Here is a 24,878-nt window from a genome sequence, read left to right as displayed (position 1 = left end):
CAATTACAGCAGCAAAGACTCTCAGTGAGAAGATAAAACACTTCCACACGACTACCAGCGTCTCAGGATGATTTATGACTGTCACCTGTGAAGAACACAGGGAAATGTACTAACTTTAGGATATAAAATCATAAAGTAAAGGCAATATTATGTCTGGGAAGCCTCACAGCCAGATACTCACTTCTCACCTGCAGCAACAGTGAAAAATGAGGGCTTAGACCCCTTCTTATAGCAGCTGTTGCTCCAGCAAGGCTGCTGTATTTTAATCAAGTATAAAGATGCCAAAACGCTAAAGCTCTGCTGGAAAGCCAAGTTCTGTCAGAGCAGGAAAGAGCCCTGTCTACCACAGAAGAAACTGTCCCCGTCTAAGGGCTACAAATGGTGATGTGTATTACTCTAAAAAAGGGTTACTCACCGAGATACAAACTGCTACACTGCCAGGGCACGTTCTGAACTCACTGCAGGGCTCCTCTGCTTTAGGAGCTGCACCAGCTGCTTTACATCATGGTGAGTCACTGGGGCAGTCTGAGGGATCCCAGGTGTCCCTTAACATGCTCCTGTACATAGAATTTCTCTTTGAACTTCCAATCATCCTTACTCCTGGAAAGAGGGAAGTCTCATTCCTGTCCTCCAGTCCCGAGGAGGCTCGTGGCCCCAAGCTGGGACAGTCACTAAGCCTGACAGCTGAAAACAATACGTGCCCCAAACAGCTGAGACCATAACCATACATCAATCATAGAATGGCAGGGGCTGGAAGGGACCTCCACAGCTCATCCCAGCCGAACCCCTCTGCTACAGCAGCGTCACCTACAGCAGGTCACATAGGAACACATCCAGGCAGCTCTGGAATAGCTCCACAGCCCCCCTGGACAGCCTGTGCCAGGCTTCTGGCACCCACACAGGGAAAAAAATATCTCCCTCAGCTTGAAATGAAACTTCTATGCCTCAGCTGCCACCCATTGCCCCTTGTGCTGGCACTGGGTATCACCCAGCAGAGCCTGGCTCCAGCCTCCTATAACCATTGCTGAGGTCCCCTCTCAGTCTCCTCTCTCCCAGCAGCACAGTCCCAGCTTCCTCAGGCTCTCCTTCTAACAGAGATGTTCCATTCCCTTCAGCATCTTTGTGGCTCCACGCTGGACTCTCTCAAGCAGTTCTATGTCTCTCTTGAACTGGGGGGCCCAGAACCAAACACAGTACTCCAGAAGTGGCCTCACCAGGGCAGAGCTTTAATAAACCAATGTTTGAATAAAAGAAATAAATGCCACTTGGTATAAGGAGAAAAAAAAGGCACTGATTTCAACACAGCAATGCTACCTTTCACCAGGTAATGCTCTCACCCCACATGCCCGTGTTCAAGTGTATTAAAAACAAAGCAACTCACTTCTCAAGAGCGCTGACACTTTCTACCCTGCGTCTTAAGCTACGATGATTCAAAAAGCTAATAGGCCTTTTTGTTGTTACTGTTGCCACTTTTTCAAGCAATAACTAGGGCATCGGTAGAGTAAGTCTGGAGAAATGTCACTGCCACACCTATTTGACAGTTCAATTATTCCTACACAAAGCCTAAAGACGCAGTAACTTGCTTAAATAATCTCCTCGCTTTGCCAAGTGAATTACATCCCCTGCTGCCAGCACTGGTTTGTTTTCTGATTTGCTCATTTCCATACAGGTCTGCAAGAACTCCTGATTACCACAGACATTCACTCCACCGTGAAAAAGGGCATTTTAAAAGGTTGGGTTTGGGTTTTTTCTTTTTTCCCCTCCTGATTTTTCCAATTTCCATTTTATTTCACTGCAATGACAAATCAAACTTAATTTCAGCCAAGCTTGTGGTTCTAACACCAGGCTGTTTAAAGTAATCACAGTAATGGAAGCATGTTTTAATACAAGGGCTGTTGATTAAATTGAGTTGGTGAGCACCCTCTTTTTTTCTGCCCAACTTACTATTTTTGGCCACTTCCTCCAACTACAGAACTCTTTGCAGAACAAAAGATTCAAGAACAGAAAACCTGTCACTGAACAGACATTGCAAGACAGGACAGCTTAGAAGGAAGCTAGTTCTAACGTTATGGCAGCAGGCTGCAACTGGATCATCTCTGAGCTCAATTCCAACCTAAACCGCACTATGATTCATTCATTATAAACCAAGACAGAACTACCAAGAAGCCAAACTCATCTTTCTTTTCTATGCCAAAGCCTGATTCTGGTTAGAAAATTACTTCAAGAAAGAAAGAAAACAAAACACAGCACCTCTGTAAGTGCCTAAATCGGGGGCTCCACAGTGAACTTGCCCACAGGAGCAAGCACCTGGACAGGAACCCAAGGGCTACAACAACAAATTGCTACCTGAAGGGAGGCTGTAGCCAGGTGGGGTTGGGCTCTTCTTCCAGGCAACCAGCAACAGAACAAGGGGACACAGCCTCAAATTGTACCGGGAGAGATACAGGCTGGATGTTAGGAGGAAGTTGTTGGCAGAGTGATTGGCATTGGAATGGGCTGCCCGGGGAGGTGGTGGAGTCTGTGCCTGGAGGTGTTGAAGCAAAGCCTGGATGAGGCACTTAGTGCCATGGTCTAGTTAATTGCATAGGGCTGGGTGCTAGGCTGGACTGGATGAGCTTGAAGGTCTCTTCCAACCTGCTCGATTCTATGAAGAGTAAATACAGATCAAGATCGAATCTTGCCTTCCGTGAAAGCTAAACACTGACCAGATCTGCCCTGCCCGTCACCGGGTATAAATCTGCAGCAATTCAGTTCGAGCGGGCGGTGTAAATGCATTCGCATGACCTAAAAACAAACCGCATCCCGCCAGCTCTCACTGCAAAAAATGAACCGCCAGCACCACACCGGCGGAGCCGCTCCTCTCCCCGCCACGCTGCTGCTCGTCTCCCGGCAAGGCTCGGTCACACGAGGACACGGCGGAGCCGCACATAGCGGGGGCGTTTGTTCAGCAGACCCAGAATCACCGTTCCGCGATCGCCCCGGCAGGGGCAAGGGCGGACGCTGCGCTTCACTCGTGGAAATCGACTCTCTACCACCGTCTGCCTCCAAGCCCCGCCGAGCCAACTCCCGTCCCGCCGGCCACAGCCCGCAGCCCTCCCCGTTCCGGGCGGGGCGCGCAGCCGAAGCACTCCGCTCACCTGGAGGCTGCGCCGGCAGAACACCAGCACGGCAGGGACCGGAGCAGCCACCCGCAGGGCCCCAGCCCGATGCAGCCGCGCAGCGCGGACCAACCTAGGCAGCTCCGCCCTCCCCCGGCAGCGCCCGGCCTGCCCTCGCTGGCTCCCCTGCAGCCACCGCCGCCGACCACCCATCCGGCTGCTCTACCGAACCTCGCCGGTGAATGGAGAGGATAAGGGCTCCCGAGAGCCGTGACCCTTCGCAGCTCCGCCCTCCCAGCGCCAGCCCTCGGCGGCAGCAGCCGGACGGCAGAGGGGATTCCTGAGACAAGCTGCAGCTGGAGGCGAGGCCCAGCCCGGCCTGCTCTCACGCACCTGTCGGGTGAGGGCCGGCCCTCACCGCTCCGCTCCGCACAGCCCACGCAGCCCCCCGCGGCAGCCGGCCGGGCCCCGCGCTCCGCAGCACGCAGCGGAACCGCCGCCGCCGAGCAGCGCGGAGCCCGCGGCCTCTCCCGCCTGGCGGCGCTGCGGCCCGTCGGGTCCTAGCGCCACCCCGCCCGAAGTTCGGCTCAGGCTGCTCGCGGAGGGGCTGCCCAACTTGGACCCGAATCGAGCGGAGGTGTCGCGGCCGCTCCCGCTACCTTCTCTCGCCGTGAAGGACGTAGGAACTGCGGAAGAAGCCAAGCAGCTCGTTCTCGATTAGGGCGTTGTAGATGATCTTGAGATTGTAACTTTTCTGCGCCTCCAGGCTGCGGTTGAGGACGACCACGAAGACCTGCGTCTGAGGGTGGAAGAAGGTGCGGGCCACCCGCACACCGCCGGCCGGCTTGTCTTCGGCCACGCGGACCGCCTCGATGTGCATGCGGTGGGCGTGCAGCACGATGTAGCGGCTGGCGTTGAGCACCTCCAGCTGCACGTTCACCTCCCCGCTGAAGGTGAAGTTCTCCATGAAGACGCTCAGCATCAGGTTGTAGTGAAGCGGTCGCAGGTGTCGCGGCAGCCGTGGCCGGGCCCAGGGCGGCAGCTCCCGCCGCCGCTGCCACTCCTCCTCCTCGTCGTCCTCCTCCTCCTCCGCCGCCGCTTCCCCGCCCCGCGCTTCCTCCTCTGGCCGGCCGGGGGGCTGCCCTACATCGGGCGGCTGTCGGGCGGCCCCAGGGAAGCTCCCGTTGCCGCTGGCCCGCGGTGGACTGTCGGCGGCGGTGCCGCACTCCTCGAAGCGGACGCTGAGCAGCACGGCAATCATGGTCACCGCCAGCAGCGCCAGGATGGAGACGGCGAAGCCCAACACCAGACGCTTGTGCACAGCGATGTGCCGCTCCGTGGTGCGGGGTCTCGGCCCCGCCGCCTCGGCCCAGGGACCCGGCGTGAGACCCCGGCTGCCGTTCCGCAGGGCGGCCTCCTCCTCGATCATCATGGGGGTGACGGGTGGACGTCTCTCCCGCTTCTCCTCCAGGGCCATCACGGTAGCGCCGCCCCCACCTCCCGTGGGGCCGTCGCCCCCCGAGGGGGCCTCGAAAGCATGGGAGGCTCCGAGGCAGGGGGGCCCTCGGCCCAGAAGAAACGCGTCGCCACACCGCCTCTCACTTCCCGAAGATCCACATCACCCTGGCTGCCGGCAGCCCCGCCGGGGAGCGCCGCCCGGGCCGGGGGTGGGGGGACACAGGACGGGATCGGGCAGGAGTCGCCGGCTGCTGGCTCTCTCCGCCGCCCGGACGCCGGTGCCGTGCCGCGCAGGCAACTTGTGCGGCTTTTGCGGGGCACTTCAGCACATGCCGCCGAGCGCACCTCGGCGCCAAGGGGGAGGGCTCTGCCGCCCCGGCCCCCCCGCTAGCGCCGCCGCCCGCAGGGAGCTCTCCTCCTTCTGCGCCCCGAGCCGCCAGGGCCGGGGTCGGGCTCCGCGCCCGGCCCCGGCAGCGCCCCAGCCATGCGCGCCCCGCGCCGCCGCGCAGATCGGGCTGCCCCCGCGGGCCTCGCCCGGCACCAGGGGCGGCGGCACCGGACAGCGGCGCCGGGTCGGGCCCGTCCTCCTCCTCCTGGCGGGGCCGGCTCCTGACAGTCACTCCTCGCGGCTCTGCTCTTCTGTCTTTTGCGTCTCCTGCAGGTACAGAGCGCTCTCCCGGCTGGCTCGGATAGAGGCGGCTATATATAGGCACCGGAGAGAGGCGAGGGATGGGAAGGGGGGAAGAGGCGGGCAAGCCCCGCCGCCCCTCGGCTTCAGCGGCTGCTCCGACTGCCGGCGGTGACGGCGGCGCCCCGGGGGAGCGGGCGGGGGCGGGGGGCGGGGGCGACTCGGGGACAAGGGAGGATTTTCGCCGGTGTGTCACACGCGGCGGCTCCGGGGGAGGTCGCTGAGGCAGCGGCGGAAGCCCCGGCCCGGCCGGCCGGGCGGACAGCGAGAGCCGCGATGCGCTGGGGACAGGGAGACTACCGGCTGCAAATCCTCCGAGCCGCAGGACTTCCCGGGATTACAGGCGTACGAGTGTGCTCTCCACATAAATATTGAACGCCAGTACTGTATCACACTGATAGAGACTTAATGAAGAGCCGCCGAGCAGGCATTTGGACGACAATAGCGCTGTCATACTAACGGAGCCGAAAAAAGGGTAAATACTGCCTTAAATCGATACAAGTAACGTGTGGAGAAAAAACCGCGCTGTAAGCCTTGGGGCTTTCAGAGCCACCTCCCCCCGTGCCGCTACCCGCGGCCCCAGGACAGCCTTCTCCCTCCCGCCCGTGCTGGAGCCCGCCTCTCGGTGCGAGGGATTTAAAGCTGTGTTAAATGCTGCCCAGGGCAATAACACGAACACGTGGCTTGAGTAGTCCTAGGAGTGATCCCCGGGCTGGAAAACTGAATTACGGAATCCGAGCCCTCGGATTCTCTTACATGCAGGGACCGCAGAAACACAGAACTGGTACACACGGCAAGGATCTAGATAGCGTTTGAAAGCATCCCCGCTCCCCTTTACTCTTCTTGCACATTTCAGAAACTCTAGTCATTTTCTTTTTTCTTAATTCAAGCTCTTTAGCTTCAGTCTCGTAGGCAGTTGAGGATGTGTTTATGCACAGCATTCAGTCCCGTGGCATCTATGCTATGTGTCAGGTTAAATTCATACATAACATTGTGCAGAATAAAAGCCTTATTTTCCGTAGTGGATGGAGAAAAAAAGTCCTATATTTTCATAAACAAAGCAAAGCTGCAGTGTTCCATGGAATACAACACATTAGCCATTGCACTTCCCAAAGCAATGCCTGATCTCTGCTTTCCCTCGATCTGGTGCCTCTCCTGGAAATGTTACTTTGTGTGCTGTTGCAGACTGCGAGTGTTCATTTACTGACAAACTGGTTTGTGGAATACCACTTTTTAAGTCTAAGGAATTCAGCAGTTTCTTTATCATAGTCATTGCATTTCCTTGCATGTTCCTATAGAAGGATTTTATATACAGGTCTGCTCTCCGTGGGAGGAACTGAGTCTTTTGGTTTGTATCTTGCAGCACAGTCTAGCAAAGCCTCCTCATCTTAACTGTTCTTACTTATGTGGTGATAGAGTTGTTAGCTGTGTTTGTATGGCCCAGGAGAGCTAAGATCTTACTCCTCAGCAGGAATTCCCACGTATTTATGGTGGCATTATTTGGCTGCCCACCTGTTGTAACAGGCCAAAGAACAGGAGCATTTTGTTACCCTTAAATAGCCTTCGTTATTTGCTGCCTGAAGTTTGGAGGCAGAAAGGTAGAAAACCATTGCTGTGTGATTTGGAGAGGAAGGAATTAAGAGGAAACAATCTGACACTGCAAAAACAGCACCCAAAGCTACGGGGTTAAAAATGTCAGTTTCTGTACGTTTCATTAAGCCCTTTAAAAGCGGGCACGAAGGACGTGCCTGAGTGCCGGTAGGATTTGGTACGCAGGCTGTCAGCATCAGGCATCAGTAAACCAGGCAATGTTTCCCTCTGTCGCCTCCCTGCCGTGGTTTTTGTTAGGCTTGTTCCCATCAGCAAGGCAAGGAGACGTTCAGGCCAAGGGGTGCTGCCAGAGTGGAAGCCTCCTGGATTCTGGTGGGACAGCTTCTGTGTCATTTATAAACGTTTTGTGAGTTTTAATCACGTTTTTAAGTGAATGGTTCCAAGGTTCCCAGCCGAAGGGTTTTGTGGAGCCTCCTCAGAAGAACGATGAGTGCCAGGCAGTTGGGCTCAGCTGTGTTTAAGGAAGGATGCTCAGCAGCTCTGCCGGGTGTAAGGAAGGACATAAAGCTTCATGTGATGGCACAGGGGCATGGAATGAATCATAGGATGGTTTAGGTTGGGAGGGAGCTCAAAGCTCAGCCACTTCTAACCCTCCACCATAGGCAGGGACACCTCCCACTAGAACAGGTTGCTCAAGGCCTGATCCAAGCTAGCCTTTAACTCCTCCAGGAAGGGGGCATCATTCTGACCTTCTCAATGTACAAGGCCTGAGATCGTTCCAGGGCAGCTGAGGGAATCAGTCCCACAAGTCAGCTTTGACTATAGCAGTCTAGAAATTGAAAGGCCAATACTGGAGAGGGTGTGTAAAAGATTTAAGATGCATGCTAGTAAGAAGCCATGAGGCCAATTCCTTTTAAACCAGACTGAAATATCATGGTCAAAATGCTGGAGCAAGGCATGAGTGAGGGGAGTTAGGACTGTCTATAGAAGCATAGAATGGTTTAGGTTGGAATGGAGCTCAAAGTTCATCCAGTTCCATCCCTCCCCTGCCATAGACAGGGACACCTCCCACTAGAATAGGTCGCTCAAGGCCTTATCCAATCTGGCCCTCAACACTTCCAGGCAGGTTGTGGAGCACAGAAGCACAGAATGTGATTGAATATCAGTGATTCTGTGCTCCACAGCCTCCCTGGGCAACCTGTGCCAGTGTCTCACCACCCTCACTGCAAACAACTTCTTCCTGACATCCACTTTCAGTCTCCCCTCTGCCAGTTTAAACCCATTCCTCCTCATCCGGTCATTACAAGACCTTGTCAGTAGTCCCTCCTGTAGCCCCCTTCAGATCCTGCAAGGTCACTCCAAGGTCTCCTCCAAGCCTTCTCTTCTCCAGGCTGCACAGCCCCAACTCTCACAGCAGAGCTGCTGCAGCCCTCTCAGCATCTTGGTGGCCTCCTCTGGACTCCCTCCAACAGTTTGATGTCCTTCCTTTAAGCCAAGCTGAAATAGCATGGTCAAGGTGCTGGAGCCAGGCATAAGTGATGGGAGTTAGGACTGTTTATACTCACTTCCAGCTTTGGTTCCATTACTCAAAAACACATTGAGAGGTTTGCAGCTCCCCCTCTGCCCCTCCTTGGGCTTCTTGTCAGTCTGGAGACTTATGATAAAATAGTGCTGCTAGGTACTGTGTTAAATAGCTCATGTGCCTCGACTCATCCATCACTCTGAAACTGCACATCACTAGATTAACCTCTTCTTCATATTAGTAATGATGGGGTTCTAAATGTGCAGAAACAGGTCAAGGGAGGTATTAACTTATGAATTTGTTCTCTGCAAGTAGCTCTGTGTACCAGTTTCTATGTGCAGCCATTTTGATGGGAAATCACAAAGGCACAGGGCTCCCAAGAAACAGTTTGTGTATATTTGGGGAAAACTGTTGGGTTTGTTTTCCTTTTGTCCACAGTTAAGAGCAGAGACATGGGTATCATAGAATCAGTCAGGGTTGGAAGGGACCACAAGGATCAGCCAGTTCCACCCCCCCTACCATGCCCAGGGACACCCTACCCTAGAGCAGGCTGCCCACAGCCTCAGCCAGCCTGGCCTCAAACACCTCCAGCCATGGGGCCTCAACCACCTCCCTGGGCAACCCATTCCAGCCTCTCACCACTCTCATGGTCAACAACTTCCTTCTCACATCTGACTCTCCCACCTCCAGCTTTGCTCCATTCCCCCCAGTCCTGTCACTCCCTGACAGCCTAAAAACTCCCTCCACAGCTTCTTTGTAGCCCCCTTCAGATCCTGGCAGGCCACAAGAAGGTCACCTGGGAGCCTCCTCTTCTGCAGACAGAGCAACCCCAACTCTTTCAGCCTGTGCTCACAGCAGAGCTGCTGCAGCCCTCTGAGCATCCTCCTGGCCATTCTTTGGACACACTCCAGCATCTCCACATCCCTCTTGTAATAGGGGCTCCAGAGCTGGATGCAGCATCGTTTATATTACCTCCAAAACTTGCACCTCCTTCCGTCTTTCTTCAAAGACACTTGGAAAACACATCAGATCGTGGATCATTTTTCCAGCAAAACCCTGATAATGACTCCCAGTTGTTCAAAACTTCCCCCAGGCCATCAACATCTTGTATGCAATCTCATTTTATGAGCTCATGGGATAGAATTTCAGTCATTCATGCAAAATAAAAGAGCATGTCTCACCTTAACTGAATTGCTGTGGGGATGGCCCTCCCTAGACAAGCATCAGAAGAAATGTGCATCGACTTCAGGCAGAGCAGTTTCCACTTCTATAGCAGCTGGCACTGTGGCCAGCAAAGAGCTGATGAGGGACCTCCATAAAGCTGTGGTTTATGTGATTTTGAGACTGCACACAAACACCTCTCAGTATTCACAGCAGTGCAGTACAGCCCTGGAAGAAAAGCCTCTATGAATGAGCAACCTTATTGCATATCGTGCAGCTGGGTGCACTTCATCCAAACAGGGGAGCAGCGTACTGCACTCTGCCAAGGCTGCCTGGCTTCTGCTCTTTGACATGAGTGGTCCATCCTTCATCCTGGAGACTGATCTGCTGGAAGGCAGTGGAGGGGAAAAGGATCTGGGCGTCCTAGTTAATGGGAGTTGCACTACACTTCAAAGCCTGCTGACATGTGGGTCAAAATGCATCAGTTGCATCCTGGCCTGTACCAGGAGCTGTACTCAGCACTGCTCAGGCCACATCTTGAGTTCTGTGTCCAGTTCTGGGCCACTCAATTTAAGAAAGATGTTGAGGTGCTGGAAGGTGTCCAGAGCAGGGCAGCAAGGCTGGGGAGAGGCCTGGAGTACAGACCTGTGAGGAGAGGCTGAGGGAGCTGGGGGTGTGTAGCCTGCAGCAGAGGAGGCTCAGGGCAGAGCTCATTGCTGCCTGCAGCTGCCTGAAGGGAGGCTGTAGCCAGGTGGGGTTGGGCTCTTCTCCCAGGCAACCAGCAACAGAACAAGGGGACACAGCTTCAAGCTGTGCCAGGGCAGGTTCAGGCTGGATGTTAGGAAGAAGTTATTCCCAGAGAGAGTGATTGGCATTGGAATGGGCTGCCCAGGGAGGTGGTGGAGTCCCAATCCATGGAGGTGTTTAAAAGGAGGCTGGCTGGGGCACTTAGTGCCATGGGTTAGTTAATCAGAAGGTGCTGGGTGCTAGGTTGGACTGGATGATCTTAGAGGTCCTTTCTAAGCTGCTTAATTCTGTGTTCTAAACAGGGTGACCTCTGAGAGCACCTCGAATTACTCACTTTTCACATACCCAGCTGCCACCTAACTGCCCCTTACCAGACCGAGTGGAGGACAGCTGGGTGATGACTACTTCCACACCACCACATGTTGCCAGAGAAACAAAGAGGAAACCAGCAGCCCAGCTTTGCAGTCTGTGGCTAATGCTCCAAAGAGGTCTCACTGCCTAGCAGGGGACCATTGTGCCTTGAAGCTTGCAAGTGAGCCAGAGGGGGTGGATGGGGACAGTGGCCCTCGCTTTAGCCGGGTTTGGCTTTGTTTTGTTGTGGGTTTGGGTTTGTTTTGTGGTGTTTTTTTTTCCAGAAGACATTTTCAGTACCATGTTAGGTTTAACATATGGCACCAGGGAATACACCTTCTGTTTAGTTTAAAAATTGCTGCTAAGGAAAGTGCTAAGGGAAAGACTTTCTAATTAAAAGCCGAGGCAGCCAAAACACTACATTGTAAAACAAGCTGACACACAGTGATTTGTGCTGCTGCCTTGAGTGTACCCAGAAAGGGAACCTGCTGCCCATCCCTCTCTGCTCCTTCACCTTCGTGTCACCAGCAGAAATTGCCTTCTTTCTCACTTCAGTCCGGTGGCATTAAGTGCTATTTCTGTTTAGTTTATAATTAGAGGTAGATGGATCACTACATACAGGTCCATCCTGGGCCATTGCCATTTTCCTTCTAGAGGTGGATGGATCACAAGATACAGCTCCATCCTGAGCCATTGTTAGTTTTCCTTGTAGAGGTGGATGGATCACTACATACAGCTCCATCCTGGGCCACTGCCATTTTCCTTCTAGAGGTGGATGGATCACAAGATACAGCTCCATCCACGGCCATTGCCATTTTCCTTCTAGAGGTGGATGGATCACAAGATACAGCTCCATCCTGAGCCATTGTTAGTTTTCCTTGTAGAGGTGGATGGATCACAAGATACAGCTCCATCCACGGCCATTGCCATTTTCCTTCTAGAGGTGGATGGATCACAAGATACAGCTCCATCCTGAGCCATTGTTAGTTTTCCTTGTAGAGGTAGATGGATCACAAGATACAGCTCCATCCACGGCCATTGCCATTTTCCTTGTAGAAAGGAAGAGATGCAAGAGGAAAGGCCATGGTGCTGCAAAAAGAGTTTTACCAACTACATGACAGAATCTGCCTGTGCTAATTGTAAGTAGCTTTGGGGACATTTTCTTTCTACATTTAATAAACTATTTTACCACTTTTATATTGGCCTCATTACAATTCACTTCTAACCCAGACTCAAACCCCCTCCTTAACACTGCTCTAAACCTACCCAGTGGAAGCTTGAGAGTGTTCCAACCAAACTAGTTCCAAGTTAACCAGCTCCTTTAATCATCACCTCTTACTTTTGAGTCACCTCTTGAGTTGCAAGCAGCACCTGAGAAGGCATCAATAGAGTCTTGTGCCTTAGGGCCCCAGTAGCCACTTTCTGCTTCCCAGGCTGAGGGAGCTGGGGGTGTGCAGCCTGCAAAAGAGGAGGCTCAGGGCAGAGCTCATTGCTGTCTGCAGCTACCTGAGAGGAGTTTGTAGCCAGGTAGGGTTGGGCTCTGCTGCCAGGCACCCAGGGACAGATCAAGAGGACACAGCCTCAAGCTGTGCCAGGGCAGGTCTAGGCTGGATGTTAGGAGGGAGTTCCTGGCAGAGAGAGTGATTGACATTGGAATGGGCTGCCCAGGGAGCAGGCTGTCCCTGGAGGTGTTGAAGCCAAGCCTGGCTGGAGCACTTAGTGCCATGGTCTGGTTGGTTGGCCAGGGCTGGGTGCTAGGTCAGGCTGGATGAGCTTGGATCTCTCTTCCCACCTGCCTGATTCTCTGGTTCTATGATTCACCCTGTGCTGTGGCATTTTCATCTATTTCAGTCCTTTCAGAACCACTCAGTACTGTCCTGCTAAATCACAACCACTCCTCACACTACTCAAAAAAAAAACCAAACATTTTCTACCTCAAGTTTTAGTCTAAAAATGCCAACTTTCATATGAGAACTAAGTATTTCAAGTTTCCAAATCAGGTGGCTGAGAATTATTATTTCTGTTACCTCTTTTTGTATTTACCCAGATCTACTCCAGCAGCTGATTATTCTCTTTTCTTCCTTTCAGTCCTTCGTTTGTGCCAGCAATTTCAAACAGAAAACAAGTATCCTCCTTCTCCACTGGCAAATTTTACTCCAAGTGCATTTCAGTTTCTTCACAAAGGGACTTGGTGCATTGGTTTGGATGTTTTTTTCCTCAGTGTTTCTAAACACAGCCTGTTGAAGTTGGCTTTTTCCAAGTGTGAGCCATTTCAATTCCACCAGCTCAATAATGCCACGTTGTTAGGAGTGGGATGCAGAGCACAGATATAATACTGTTTGCTCCTTTTGCTGAATAATTACACTTAAAGCTGGCTAATTGAAATCAATTAGTGCTAAGAAGTTAGTCTCAGGGGGAAGAAGGAGAAGGAGAATTTGTGGAAACTCCAGATTGTGTGAGAAATCAAACACTTGCAGATGTAGAGAGTGTCTTATCTGCCAGCTCAGCACCTTCTTGACTGGAAAAAAAACCCAAGGAGCATGGTACAGTGAACAAGGCAAGGGCTTATTTCCAGTGACATCTTGATTAAACCACAGATTTTAACACATCTGGAGAAGAGCAGGCTTCCAGACAACCTTGGAGTGGCCTTGCAGGATCTGAAGGGACTCCAGGAGGGCTGAGGGACTATTGACAAGGTCTTGTAGTGAGAGGATGAGGAGGAATGGGTTTGAACTGTCAGAGGGGAGATTGAAAGTGGATGTCAGGAAGAAGTTGTTTGCAGTGAGGGTGGTGAGACACTGGCACAGGTTGCCCAGGGAGGTTGTAGAGCACAGAAGCACAGAATGGGATCTTTGATCACTGTGCCAGTGATGAGAACCAGTTTCATAACATTACAAGCCATATGACAGGCTCACAGGATGTTAGGGATTGGAAGGGACCCAAGGAGATATTCCAGTCCAGGCCCCCTGCCACAGCAGGAGCAGAGAATCCAGCACAGGGCACACAGGAACACATCCAGACAGGGCTGCAAAGGCTCCAGAGGAGACTCCACAGCCTCTCTGGGCAGCCTGTGCCAGGGCTCTCTCACCCTTACACTTAAGAAGTTCCCCCTTGTGCTGAGCTGAACCTCCTCTGCTGCAGCTTTTATCTTCCCAACATGACTGATCATGGAAAAGAAGATTTCAGCTTTTAGTTCCCCTGGATTCCTTCCTTCCGTAGGGAAGAAAATTAATTAACTTCATTTTGATCACAGTTATCCCTCCTGCGATTCTGAAGCTGCCATGAGCAGATGACTTATGTCTGGTGAGACCACATCGTGAGTGCTGTGTGCAGCTTTGGGCTCCCCAGCTGGAGAGGGACAGGGATCTGCTGGAGAGGGTCCAGCAGAGGGCTGTGAGGATGATGAGGGGACTGGAGCACTGCCTGGTGAGGAGAGGCTGAGGGACCTGGGGCTGCTTAGTCTGGGCAAGAGAAGACTGAGAGGGGATTGAATCAATGTCTCTAACTATCTGAGGGCTGGGGGTCAGGAGGGGGGGACAGGCTCTGCTCACTGCTCCCTGGGACAGGACAAGCAGCAGTGGATGGAAGCTGCAGCAATGGATGGAAGCTGCAGTGCAGGAGGTTCCAGCTCAACACAAGGGGGAACTTCTTGACTGGAAGGGTGGCAGAGCCCTGGCACAGGCTGCCCAGAGAGGCTGTGGAGTCTCCTTCTGTGGAGCCTTTGCAGCCCTGTCTGGATGTGTTCCTGTGCCCTGAGCTAGGTTGTGTGGTCCTGCTCTGGCAGGGGGTTGGACTGGGTGAGCTCTTTGGGTCCCTTCCAACCTGTGAGCCTGTGGTTCATTCTCTTTATGACTCGCCTTTCGATGTGGGCTGTTTCCCACGATCCATCCACGCTGCTGCATGTCTTCGAGGCTCCGCAGGCAGCAGAACCGAAGCGCCCGGAGCCGAACTCGCTGCCGGTGACAGCGGCGGTGCGGCCCGGGCGGGTTTGCCGCTGCCCTTCGCTTGCGGTCGCTTTTCTCTTTACTGCCGCCTTGTGGCCCCGTCGGGTATGACAAACCCCTCTCCGCCTGCGCTGCCGACAGCTGCCGGCGCTCGGAGCGGCGCCGGGAAGGGAGAGGCTGTGCTCTGGGGGGGTCAGGGCGGCTGGTTTCATTTTAAAGTTCAAAAGAAGTCAGCGCTGGGCACGGGAAATCTTTGCGATATTTACCATAGGTATGCATGAGGACAGAACAATCTCCCCGCCTGGAGTGCTGCATCCAGTGCCGGAGCCGCTGTTACAAGAGAGTTATTGAGGTGCTGGAAGGGCTCCAGAGTAGGGCCAGGAGGATGAGCAGAGGGCTGGAGCTGCTCTGCTGCGAGAAGAGCCTGAGGCAGTTGGGGCTGTGCAGTCTGGAGAGGAGAAGGCTCCCAGGGGACCTTCTGGTGGCCTTGCAGTGTCTGCAGGGGGCTACAAGAAAGCTGGGGAGGGACTTTGTAGGGTGTCAGGGAGTGATAAGACTGGGGGGAATGGAACAGAGCTGGAAATGGGGAGAGTCAGCCTGAAGGTTAAGAAGAAGTTGTTGAGCATGAGGGTGGTGAGAGTCTGGCAGGGGTTGCCCAGGGAGGTGGTGGAAGCCTCATCCCTGGAGGTGTTTGAGGCCAGGCTGGCTGAGGCTGTGGGCAGCCTGCTCTAGTGTGAGGTGTCCCTGGGCATGGCAGGGGAGTTGGAACTGGCTGCTCCTTGTGGTCCCTCCCAGCCCTGACTGATTCTGTGATTCTGTGACAGTGATGGGATCTGCAGGGGAAAAAGAGATACATCACTGCTCATTTACAGGACAACTATCAAACTCATCTGGGAAAATGTAAGTGGCAAGCTCTGACTTGCATGGTTGTTGTTTTTTGCCACAAGAAAAACACTTCTGCGTCGTAGTGCCATTAGCTTTGCAGGAGCTCTCCTTGAGAAGCAGAGCTAGCTAATTGTACACTCCCACTAACCCCCCTCCCAGAGAAGATGAGTGGTCAGAAGCACCATCCTAGCATCCTTGCTTGTGGAATCCAGGGTGGGGTCGCACATGGCAGCTTTGGATTCTGCCGATGACAGGGCACAGAGACTCCCAAAGGTGCATAAAAAATTACAGGTGCCAGGGGGCAGAGGCAGTGCAGAGGATGCTGAGCTGGAAGCTGGGCTGGAGCCTGGTCACAGCTCGCCTTCTGGGGCACAGCATTAATAAGTCAGCTCCTCCCTACCCTCACACAAACCGCACAGACATCTCCTCGTACATTACCGTGGACAGTGGAGTTGTGCTCAGTTTGTCTTCTTGAAAGGAGCAGAAACAATGCTGCTGATGTTACTAATTTGTTTTAAAGAGACCTTTCTGCTACTTCTGACAAACCTTCTTTTGTGGCTTTTCTTAAATGCCAGCAACTTTGGAAGCTGGGAGAAAGAAGGGTTTGTACTTTCCCTAGACAAAAGATCTCCTCCATTTTATTCTGCATATACACTGAAAACAACAAACCACCTGAAGCTTACAATTACAGAATCACAGGGTTGGCAGGGCTGGAGGGGACATCAAGGATCATACAGCTCCCACCCCCTCTGCCATGGCCAGGAACACCACAGCTCACAGGATGTCAGGGCTTGGAGGTTGGAAGGGACCCAAAGAGATCATCCAGTCCAACCTCTCTGCCACAGCAGGGCCATACAATCTAGCTCAGGGCACACAGGAACACATCCAGACAGGGCTGCAAAGGCTCCAGAGAAGCAGACTCCACAACCTCTCTGGGCAGCCTGTGCCAGGGCTCTGGGACCCTTACACTCAAGAAGTTCCCCCTTGTGCTGAGCTGGAACCTGCTGTGCTGAAGCTTCCATCCACTGCTCCTTGTCCTATCCCAGGGAGCAGTGAGCAGAGCTTGTCCCCCCCTCCTGACCCCCAGCCCTCAGAGAGTTATAAACGTTTATTACATCCCCTCTCTGTCTTTCATTCTCCAGCCTAAGCAGCCCCAGGTCCCTCAGCCTCTCCTCACCAGGCAGTGCTCCAGTCCCCTCATCATCCTCACAGCCCTCCCTTGGACCCTCTCCAGCAGATCTCTGTCCATTTTCAACTGAGGAGCCCCAAACTGAATGCACACCTCACACTAGATCAGGTTGCTCAGAGCCACATACAGCCTGCCCTTAAACTCCTCCAGAGATGGGGCTTCCACCAGCTCCCTGGGCAAGCTGTGCTGTCTCTCGCCACCCTCGTGCTGAAGAACTTCTTCCAAAGCTCCAATCTGAGTTTCTGGGTTTTATCTGGCCAGTTCCTGTCTGTGTTTTCTATTATTAGATACAGACTTATAAAGGAAAGTAAGTCTGCCCCTGACAATATCTTGGAGCCAATCCAGTGGCCCTGTAGCAGGTAATCCTGTTGATAAGGAGAGAGGTGGTACTACTGCGTGGTAGTTCTTAGGTTTTAGTGGGTCACTGTAAATGGCAGCTCTCAGGTTTTGCTGAAGTGAGATTTAATCATAGAACTGATCAGGTTGCCACTTAAATAATGAAAGAGATTTGTAAGGGCTGAAGTAGAATCATAGACTCAACCAGGTTGGAAGAGAGCTCCAAGCTCATCCAGCCCAACCTAGCACCCAGCCCTCAACAATCAACCAGACCATGGCACTAAGTGCCCCAGCCAGGCTTGGCTTCAACACCTCAAGACATGGACAGAATGAGAGGCAGAGGATGTCGGAGAGGAGAGGATGCAGCTTCCCACGGCCAGCTGCAGCTGTTCTTTAGATGGAGAGAGGCCAGGGAGCTGCAGAGGAGCACAGGCCACGGCAGGCAGTGCAGTTCAGTGAGCTCAGTGAAATTTCCAAAGGCTGAACTCTTTCCAAAGGATGAAACCAGTAAACTCCCAGGCATGTGCACAGCAACAACAGCTAGATAGGTCTCCAGCAGTTTCTCTGAGTCTGAATGAAGTTCAAACACAGTAAGTTTGCTTCAAGCCAGCAGAACAAAGTAGGAAGACTGCTCCCACAGGTATTTCACTACCCCAGGCTGCCAACATCTCAGCAGCTGACTTCCCAACCCAGACGCAGCCTTGCTCCACAACCCTGCTGCTCCTGGAGCCTTTTGCTAGCTTGATCCTTCCAAACAGTGGACAGACCTTTCAGAAAAGGAGCTGTTAATGGCTGCATGGTGTGCAGAAGCTACACCTCTGGAAACACTGAGATCTTGTAATGACAGCATGAGGAGGAATGGGTTTAAACTGGCAGAGGGGAGATTAAAACTGGATATTAGGAAGAAGTTCTTTGCAGTGAGGGTGGTGAGACACTGACACAGGTTGAGGGTTTTGAGACACTGCACAGGTTGAGAGTGGTAAGACACTGGCACAGATTGCCCAGGGAGGTTGTGGAGCACAGAAGCACAGAATGGGATCCTGCCCCTCTGCTCCACACTGCTGAGACCCCACCTGGAGTACTGCATCCAGTGCTGGAGCCCCTCGGACAAGAGGGCTGTGGAGGTGCTGCAAGGGGTCCAGAGAAGGGCCACGAGGAGAAGGCTCCCAGGGGACCTTCTTGTGGCCTTTCAGGATCTGCAGGGGGCTACAAGAAAGCTGTTGCTGGATGCCTGGCAGCAGAACCCAACCCCACCTGGCTACAGCCTCCCTTCAGGCAGCTGCAGACAGCAGTGAGCTCTGCCCTGAGCCTCCTCTGCTGCAGGCTGCACACCCCCAGCTCCCTCAGCCTCTCCTCACAGGGCTGTGCTCCAGGCCCCTCCCCAGCCTTGCTGCCTTTCTCCAAACACCTTCCAGCACCTCAGCATCTCTCTTGAATTGAGGAGCCCAGAACTGGACACAGCACTCAAGGTGTGTCCTGAGCAATGCTGAGCACAGGGGCAGAAGAACCTCCTGTGTCCTGCTGCCCACACTGCTCCTTTTGTCCTCCCCTCCTGCTGAGGGCTGATGCTTTTTTGCCTCAACCACTTCATCTTGCTTTAACTCCCCTGTCAATCCCCAGGCATCTCACCTGAGTTTTTAGTCTCCATTCCTCAGGCTCCTCCTGGCAGCATCAATCTCCTGGAAGAGCTGGCTGCTGGAAAATCATGGCCTGACATTTACAAATAAGATCTTGGCTTGAGCTTTCCAATAAGGTCTGAGACCTCACCCTGAGGGCCTATTTGTAGAGCTAAAATTCAGCAAAGCAAATTTTTAATTTAGGGTTGGGTTTATTTTCCCTTTCCCCCACCCCCTCCCACCTCTGGCTGTGATTCTGAAACGCAGCACAGCAGAGGACAGCTCAGATGTGAACGGGAATCACTGCTCAGTTGTAAAGCCTCTCAGAATTAACTTTCTCCTCCTCAAGAAAAAAAAACCCACCAAAACCAAGCCACATTTTTCAGGGCTGGCAAATCATCTGCAAGGCCTTCTCCCAGAGGAGGGTTTTTTCTCCTGGATTCATTTAGTAGTTGAAGGTTGTGTCATATGTCACCAGGAAGGTAATTTTTCCTAGTTTATGAAAAATGCCTTGAATTTGACTTTGCTGCCACAGGGGAATAATGATATCTATACAGGTAATAAACTGGCACACAGAGATTGTCATTGGGGGCTTAGCAAGAGGCACACAATTTATAGAGGATGATAGGAAGTAACAGGGTGAATTAATATAAAATGTGCCATTTATTTATCCACTCTCTGCCTGCCTCAGATTCCCTTATTTTTTTTTCCCCAGCACTTCTTAATACTGTTTTAAATATTAATACTTAAAGCATCATAAGCACAAGATCATTTCAGAGGAGCTAATGTAAATTCAGTAACCAATGGCTATTAATGTTCTCTTTTGTCTTCCAGACAGGAAATCAAAACTGTTTCAATGAAAGGATGCACATCAAATCAATGGATGCTGATAAGGGGTGCAGGGTAATGATCACCTTTACAAGCACACTTTGTAACTTGTGCAGAGAATCACTTTCCAGACAGAGACCCACATTAGCTGGCACCATCAAGAGGTTGTGGGATTATCATTTTTTCCTCCTTTGTTTTATTTAAATGATCAATTTTTAAGCAGTGGATATCCAGAGCAGGTTGTAGCAGTGCAGATGTTGCAGTGGCACAGCCACATTGTGTGTTCCAGTGAGTGGAGCAGAGCCATAGAATGGGTTAGGTTGGGAGGGACCTCAAAGCTCAGCCAGTTCCAACCCCCCTGTGCCATAGGCAGGGACACCTCCCACTAGAATAGGTCACTCAAGGCCTCATCCAACCTGCCCCTGAACACCTCCAGGGAGGCTGTGGAGCACAGAAGCACAGAATGGGCAGCCTGTGCCAGTGTCTCACCACCCTCAACCTGTGCCAGTGTCTCACCATCCTCACTGCAAACAACTTCTTCCTAACATCCACTTTCAAGCTCCCCTCTGCACTTCAAACCCATTTCTCTTCATCCTCTCATTTCAAGACCTTGTCACTAGTCCCTCCCCAGCCCTCCTGCAGCCCCCTTCACATCCTGCAAGGCCACTCCAAGCTCTCCTCCAAGCCTTCTCCGGGCTGCACAGCCCCAACTCTCTCAGCCTGTGCTCAGAGCAGAGCTGCTGCAGCCCTCTCAGCATCTTGGTGGCCTCCTCTGCACTGGCTCCAACACTTCCACGTCCTTGTGTTGGGGGCTCCAGAACATTCAAGCACCTCAATATCCCTCTTAAAGACCTCTTTCTTAAGCACATCAGCTATAACCTTGTTGACATGAACACTTTTTTTTCCCTTTCAGCTCCTGCATGGGCTGAAGCCCCTTTCACTGCTAAGGAAATGTTTCCCCAAATACACAAACCCAGAAGTCATATCCTGCAGAACTTTTTGTTTTCCTTTTTTTGATGAATAATTCCCTCTAAAGAAAACTCTGAGAGGTTTCTTTATCTGTGGTTATGTGTTGGCAACCATTGCCCCCATCTCTGGGGCTCTCTTTTATGTGCAGCATCTTCAGTTTTGATCAGTTTGCATTTATGGCTCCTACCATCAGGACCCCCTTTCAGCACTGCCTTCTTCTCTCCTTTCTGTCTGTAGATTGCTGTCACATAAGCCAGGCTTGGCAGGATGACTCCTACTGAAACAAGTAGGAGGTTCTGTAAAGCAATAAGAGGGCTTCATGAACCCCCTGATGAATTTGTGGCCCACACATTTCATAGAATCATAGACTCAAGCAGGTTGGCAGAGAGCTCCAAGCTCAGCCAGCCCAACCCAGCACCCAGCCCTCAACAATCAACCAGACCATGGCCCTGAGTGCCCCAGCCAGGCTTGCCTTCAACACCTCCAGGGATGGCAACTCCGCCACCTCCCTGGGCAGCCCATTCCAATGCCAATCACTCTCTCTGCCACCAACTTCCTCCTAACATCCAGCCTGAACCTGCCCTGGCACAGCTTGAGGCTGTGTCCCCTGATTCTGTTGCTGGTTGCCTGGCAGCAGAGCCCAACCCCACCTGGCTACAACCTCCCTTCAGGGAGTTACAGACAGCAATGAGCTCTGCCCTGAGCCTCCTCTGCTGCAGGCTGCACCCCCCCAGCTCCCTCAGCCTCTCCTCACAGGGCTGTTGAGCACAATAGATCTCTTTCAGTGAGACATGCAGGAACAAAGACCTGTGTTTGTTCCATTGCCATCTCTGAGGCTAAGAATGCCTTTTCTGAGATTCCCAGGAATGCTCAAGCTGTGTCCCAAACTTGAGCCCCAGCACACAGCAGGTACCGGATCACACTCTCAAAGGCGCTGTTTTAAAAGAGCACCGTTTGACAGGGAAGTGGAATCAGCCTCCCTCTGCTTGGCAAGGTGCCTAATGAGGTACAGCAAACAAACCCAAACCTGGCTGCACCTGTTTAGAAGCCAGCTGAGCCAAAGGCTTTTCACACAGATAGAAAGGGGATGCTCGGCAAGAGCAAGAACCTGCATCATAATTGTCAGGAGCTTGAACGGGTGCCAGGAACAAGGGCACAATGCAAGAGCTGCAGCCACATAATCAGTGCCATGTCTAAGGCATGCCACAGAGTGGGGTTTGCTTTGCTGTTATCCTCTTGCACTAACTCCCCAAATCGATGGTACACATGGGGTTGGAACTAGATGATCTTTGAGGTCCCTTCCAACCTAAACCATTCTGTGATGCTGTGATACGGAGAGTTGGGCTGAGGCAGCCTCAGGAAGTTTGCAGATGACCCCAAGCTGTGTGGTGCAGCTGACATGATGGAGTGAAGGGACTCATCCAGAAGGACTTAGGCTGGAGAGGTGTGCCCAAGATAAGCTCATGAAGCGGTTGGCAAGGCCAAGTGCAAGATTCTACGCCTGGGTCAGAGCGATCCCAAGCACAAATATAGGCTGGGCAAGGAACGGCTCCAAAGTGGTCTGGGGAGAAGGACTTGGGGGTGTCAGCTGATGAAAAACTCAGCTTGAGCTGGCAGTGTGCTGGGCTGCATTGAAAGAATCACGACCAGCAGGGAAAGGAAGGTGATGCTCCTCCTCCACTCTGCTCTCAGGAGACCCTGCCTGGAGCACTGCACCCAGTGCTGGTGCCCCCAGCGCTGGTGACCCCAGCAGAAGAGGGATGTGGAACTGCTGGAGCAGCTCCAAAGGAGGGCCACAAGGATGATCAGAGGACTGGAGCACCTTGCTGTGAGGACAGGCTGCAGGAGTTGGAGCTGTTCAGCCTGGAGAAAAGAAGGCTCTAGGAGACCTTTTAGCAGCCTTCCAGTATCTAAAAGGGACCTACAAGAAATCCAAGAAGGAATTGTTTTTACAAGGACATGTAGTGATAGGACTAGAGGGAATGGACTGCAGTTTGGGCAGGGTCAATTTAGACTGGAGATTAGGAAGAAATCCTTTGGAGTAATGGTGGTGGTAATGAGCTCCTTGCCCAGAGAGGTCGTGGATGTCCCCTCTCTGGAGGTGTTTAGCACCAGGTTGGATGAGGCCTTGAGCAACCTTGGAGTAATGGTGGTGGTAATGAGCTCCTTGCCCAGGGAGGTCCTGGATGCCTTGAGCAACCTGGGCTAGTAGAGAGGGTGCAGCAGTGCCCAAAGGGCCCCAGCAGTGCCCAAACCATTGCATGAATCCGTGAATGAATGGGTATCTGGGGGGAGGAGGGAGAAGGAAGGCTCAGACTGTGTCACATTTAGTATATATAGATAAAGCATTTAATACCAAATGGTTCCAGTCTTGGTTAAGACTTCTTGGGGCTGCTGTATGCACTTCTGTAAGCCCATAATGCCAAGGGAAGAAGAAAGGAACCCAGCAACACCGTGCACTTCCCCTGAATTCAAGTGTTTCCTCCCCTGTGCCTTTGTGCTGGGTCCTTCACACACTCCTGAATATCTGAGTGGATTATCCATTTCCATTCATCCTTTTAATTCTATCTGTCAAATATGCTCTCCCCTTTCCTCAGGTTTTTAATAAGACTCTTCAAGCAAATGCAGCTTACTGGAAATTGCTTCTGGAGGATGCTGTATTAGATGCTTGTCAGGCATATTACATCCAAAAAAAGGTTTTATTGCTCTATGTAAACTGACACAATTAGGATGCTATAAATTAGAGTATAATTCATGTCCTCTGCCTCCTGAGGTCCTCTGCAGGAGCTGAGCACTCTGCAATGCTTCACTTTCCTCTAAGCATGACATTTGTCACTTTTTGTTTGTTCTGAAGGAAGTGGAATGATGCTTTGACTAATCACAATGGATTCTACAGGACAAGCATTTTCACCTCAGCAGGATTAAACCTGATTAGCCTTTGGTAATGACCTTTTTATTTCCCCTAAGTGGTAATTCATGTAGCATCAGCAACTGCTCCAAGAGAACTGGACAGTGTTCTTAAATCTATCACCAAAGTGCAGAAACAACCTTCAGCTATGTCAGCAGCAGCAGGGCTGCTTTCCTTAGCTGTCAGCATTCTGGGCATCTGTGGTGTTTGGGTGTTACCTGCCCCCCCACACTTTGGAAATCACCCAGGCTAGACTCAGCCAGCTCTGGGGGGTTGAGTGAAGCTTTATTTACAGCTAAGCTCAGTACACAAGCAGATAGTTACAGTACATACAGTTATAGACAGAGATACACAAGGGAAAAGGGAATACAGAGACACAGCAGCCCTCCCAGAAACCTGAGTCCCCAGGAGGGGCTCTCAACAGCCCTTCCACCTTCTCCCACCCCTCTCAACCTTACCCCAGTCCCAAGGAACAATGGAGGTTTGGCCAGGGGGTTAGGAAGCAAAGTGGATTAATCAGAGAGACAGCAGAGAGGCTGGAGAGAAGTGCAGCTCAGGCAGTGCCCCAAGAAGCAGTGTCTTACCTATGTTTGGGTTCTTGCTCTTACACCTCCCAGCAAGCCTATGAGTGAAGCAGACATCACCACTGTTTCCCTTTCACAGCCTGTAATCTAGTCCTTCTCACCAAACATTCTAGCTAGCTTCAAACTAGCACAGCACAGCAGCTGGACATCAATTCTTCTCTTACACAAGCTAGCTGAAGCCCTTAAGCTGGATCCCTTTCACTGAGCTGGGTTTGGAATCCAGAAGAGTGACTATGCAGTTTCTACAGACTTCAGGCTAGTAACCTGAGAGAGGTTCTCCTGCCCCTCTACTCTTCCTGCTGAGGCTGCAGCTGGAGTACTGGGTCCAGTTCTGAGGCCCCCAGTTCAATAGGGACATAGAAATGCTTGAGAGAGTCCAGCACAGAGCCACAAAGATGATTAAGAGACAGGAACATCTCTGTTAGGAGGAGAGCCTGAGGGAGCTGGGGCTGTGCTGCTGGGAGAGGAGCAGCCTGAGAGGGGACCTCAGCAATGGTTCTAAGGATGTGCAGGTGAGTGGCAGGAGGCTGGAGCCAGGTTCTGCTGGGTGATGCCCAGTGCCAGCACAAGGGGCAATGGGTGGCAGCTGAGGCAGAGGAAGTTTCCTCTGAACATGAGGAGGATTATTTTCCCTGTGAGGTCAACAGAACTCTGGCACAGGCAGCTCCGGGGGGCTGTGGAGTCTTCCTCTCTGGAGATATTACTCCTCATGTTCTTCCTCATGCTCGAACTTGCAATGACAGGACAGGGAGGAATGGGTTTGAACTGGCAGAAGGGAGATTGAAAGCAGATGTTAGGGAGAAGTTGTTTGCAGTGAGGGTGGTGAGACACTGGCACAGGTTGCCCAGGGAGGTTGTGGAGCACAGAAGCACCCAATGGGATCAAAGATCACATTGGGTGCTTCTGTGCTCCACAACCTCCCTGAAGGTGTTCAAGGCCAGCTTGGATGAGGCTTTGAGCCACCTGTTCTAGTGGGAGGTGTCCCTGCCTATGGCAGGGGGTTGGAACTGGCTGAGCTCTGAGCTCCCTTCCAACCTAACCCA

The 24,878-nt window shown here is 52.3% G+C and overlaps 1 protein-coding gene across 1 annotated transcript in view; it reads right to left on the bottom strand.

Moving 5' to 3' along the window:
* TRHDE (thyrotropin releasing hormone degrading enzyme) overlaps window positions 1-5,037 on the bottom strand; it is a 212,249-nt gene extending 207,212 nt beyond the window's left edge. The window contains exon 1 of the mRNA XM_064166663.1: window positions 3,758-5,037. Within this exon, the coding sequence (XP_064022733.1) occupies window positions 3,758-4,575 (818 nt within the window). The 5' untranslated portion in view covers window positions 4,576-5,037. The remainder of the gene's footprint in view (window positions 1-3,757) is intronic.
* Between the last annotated feature and the right edge of the window lie 19,841 nt (window positions 5,038-24,878).

This window comes from Pogoniulus pusillus, chromosome 27, assembly GCF_015220805.1.
Source record: "Pogoniulus pusillus isolate bPogPus1 chromosome 27, bPogPus1.pri, whole genome shotgun sequence".
NCBI classification, from domain to species: Eukaryota; Metazoa; Chordata; class Aves; order Piciformes; family Lybiidae; genus Pogoniulus; species Pogoniulus pusillus.
Note: the sequence above shows the minus strand (reverse complement) of the source record. Positions and strands in the feature narration are given on the sequence as shown.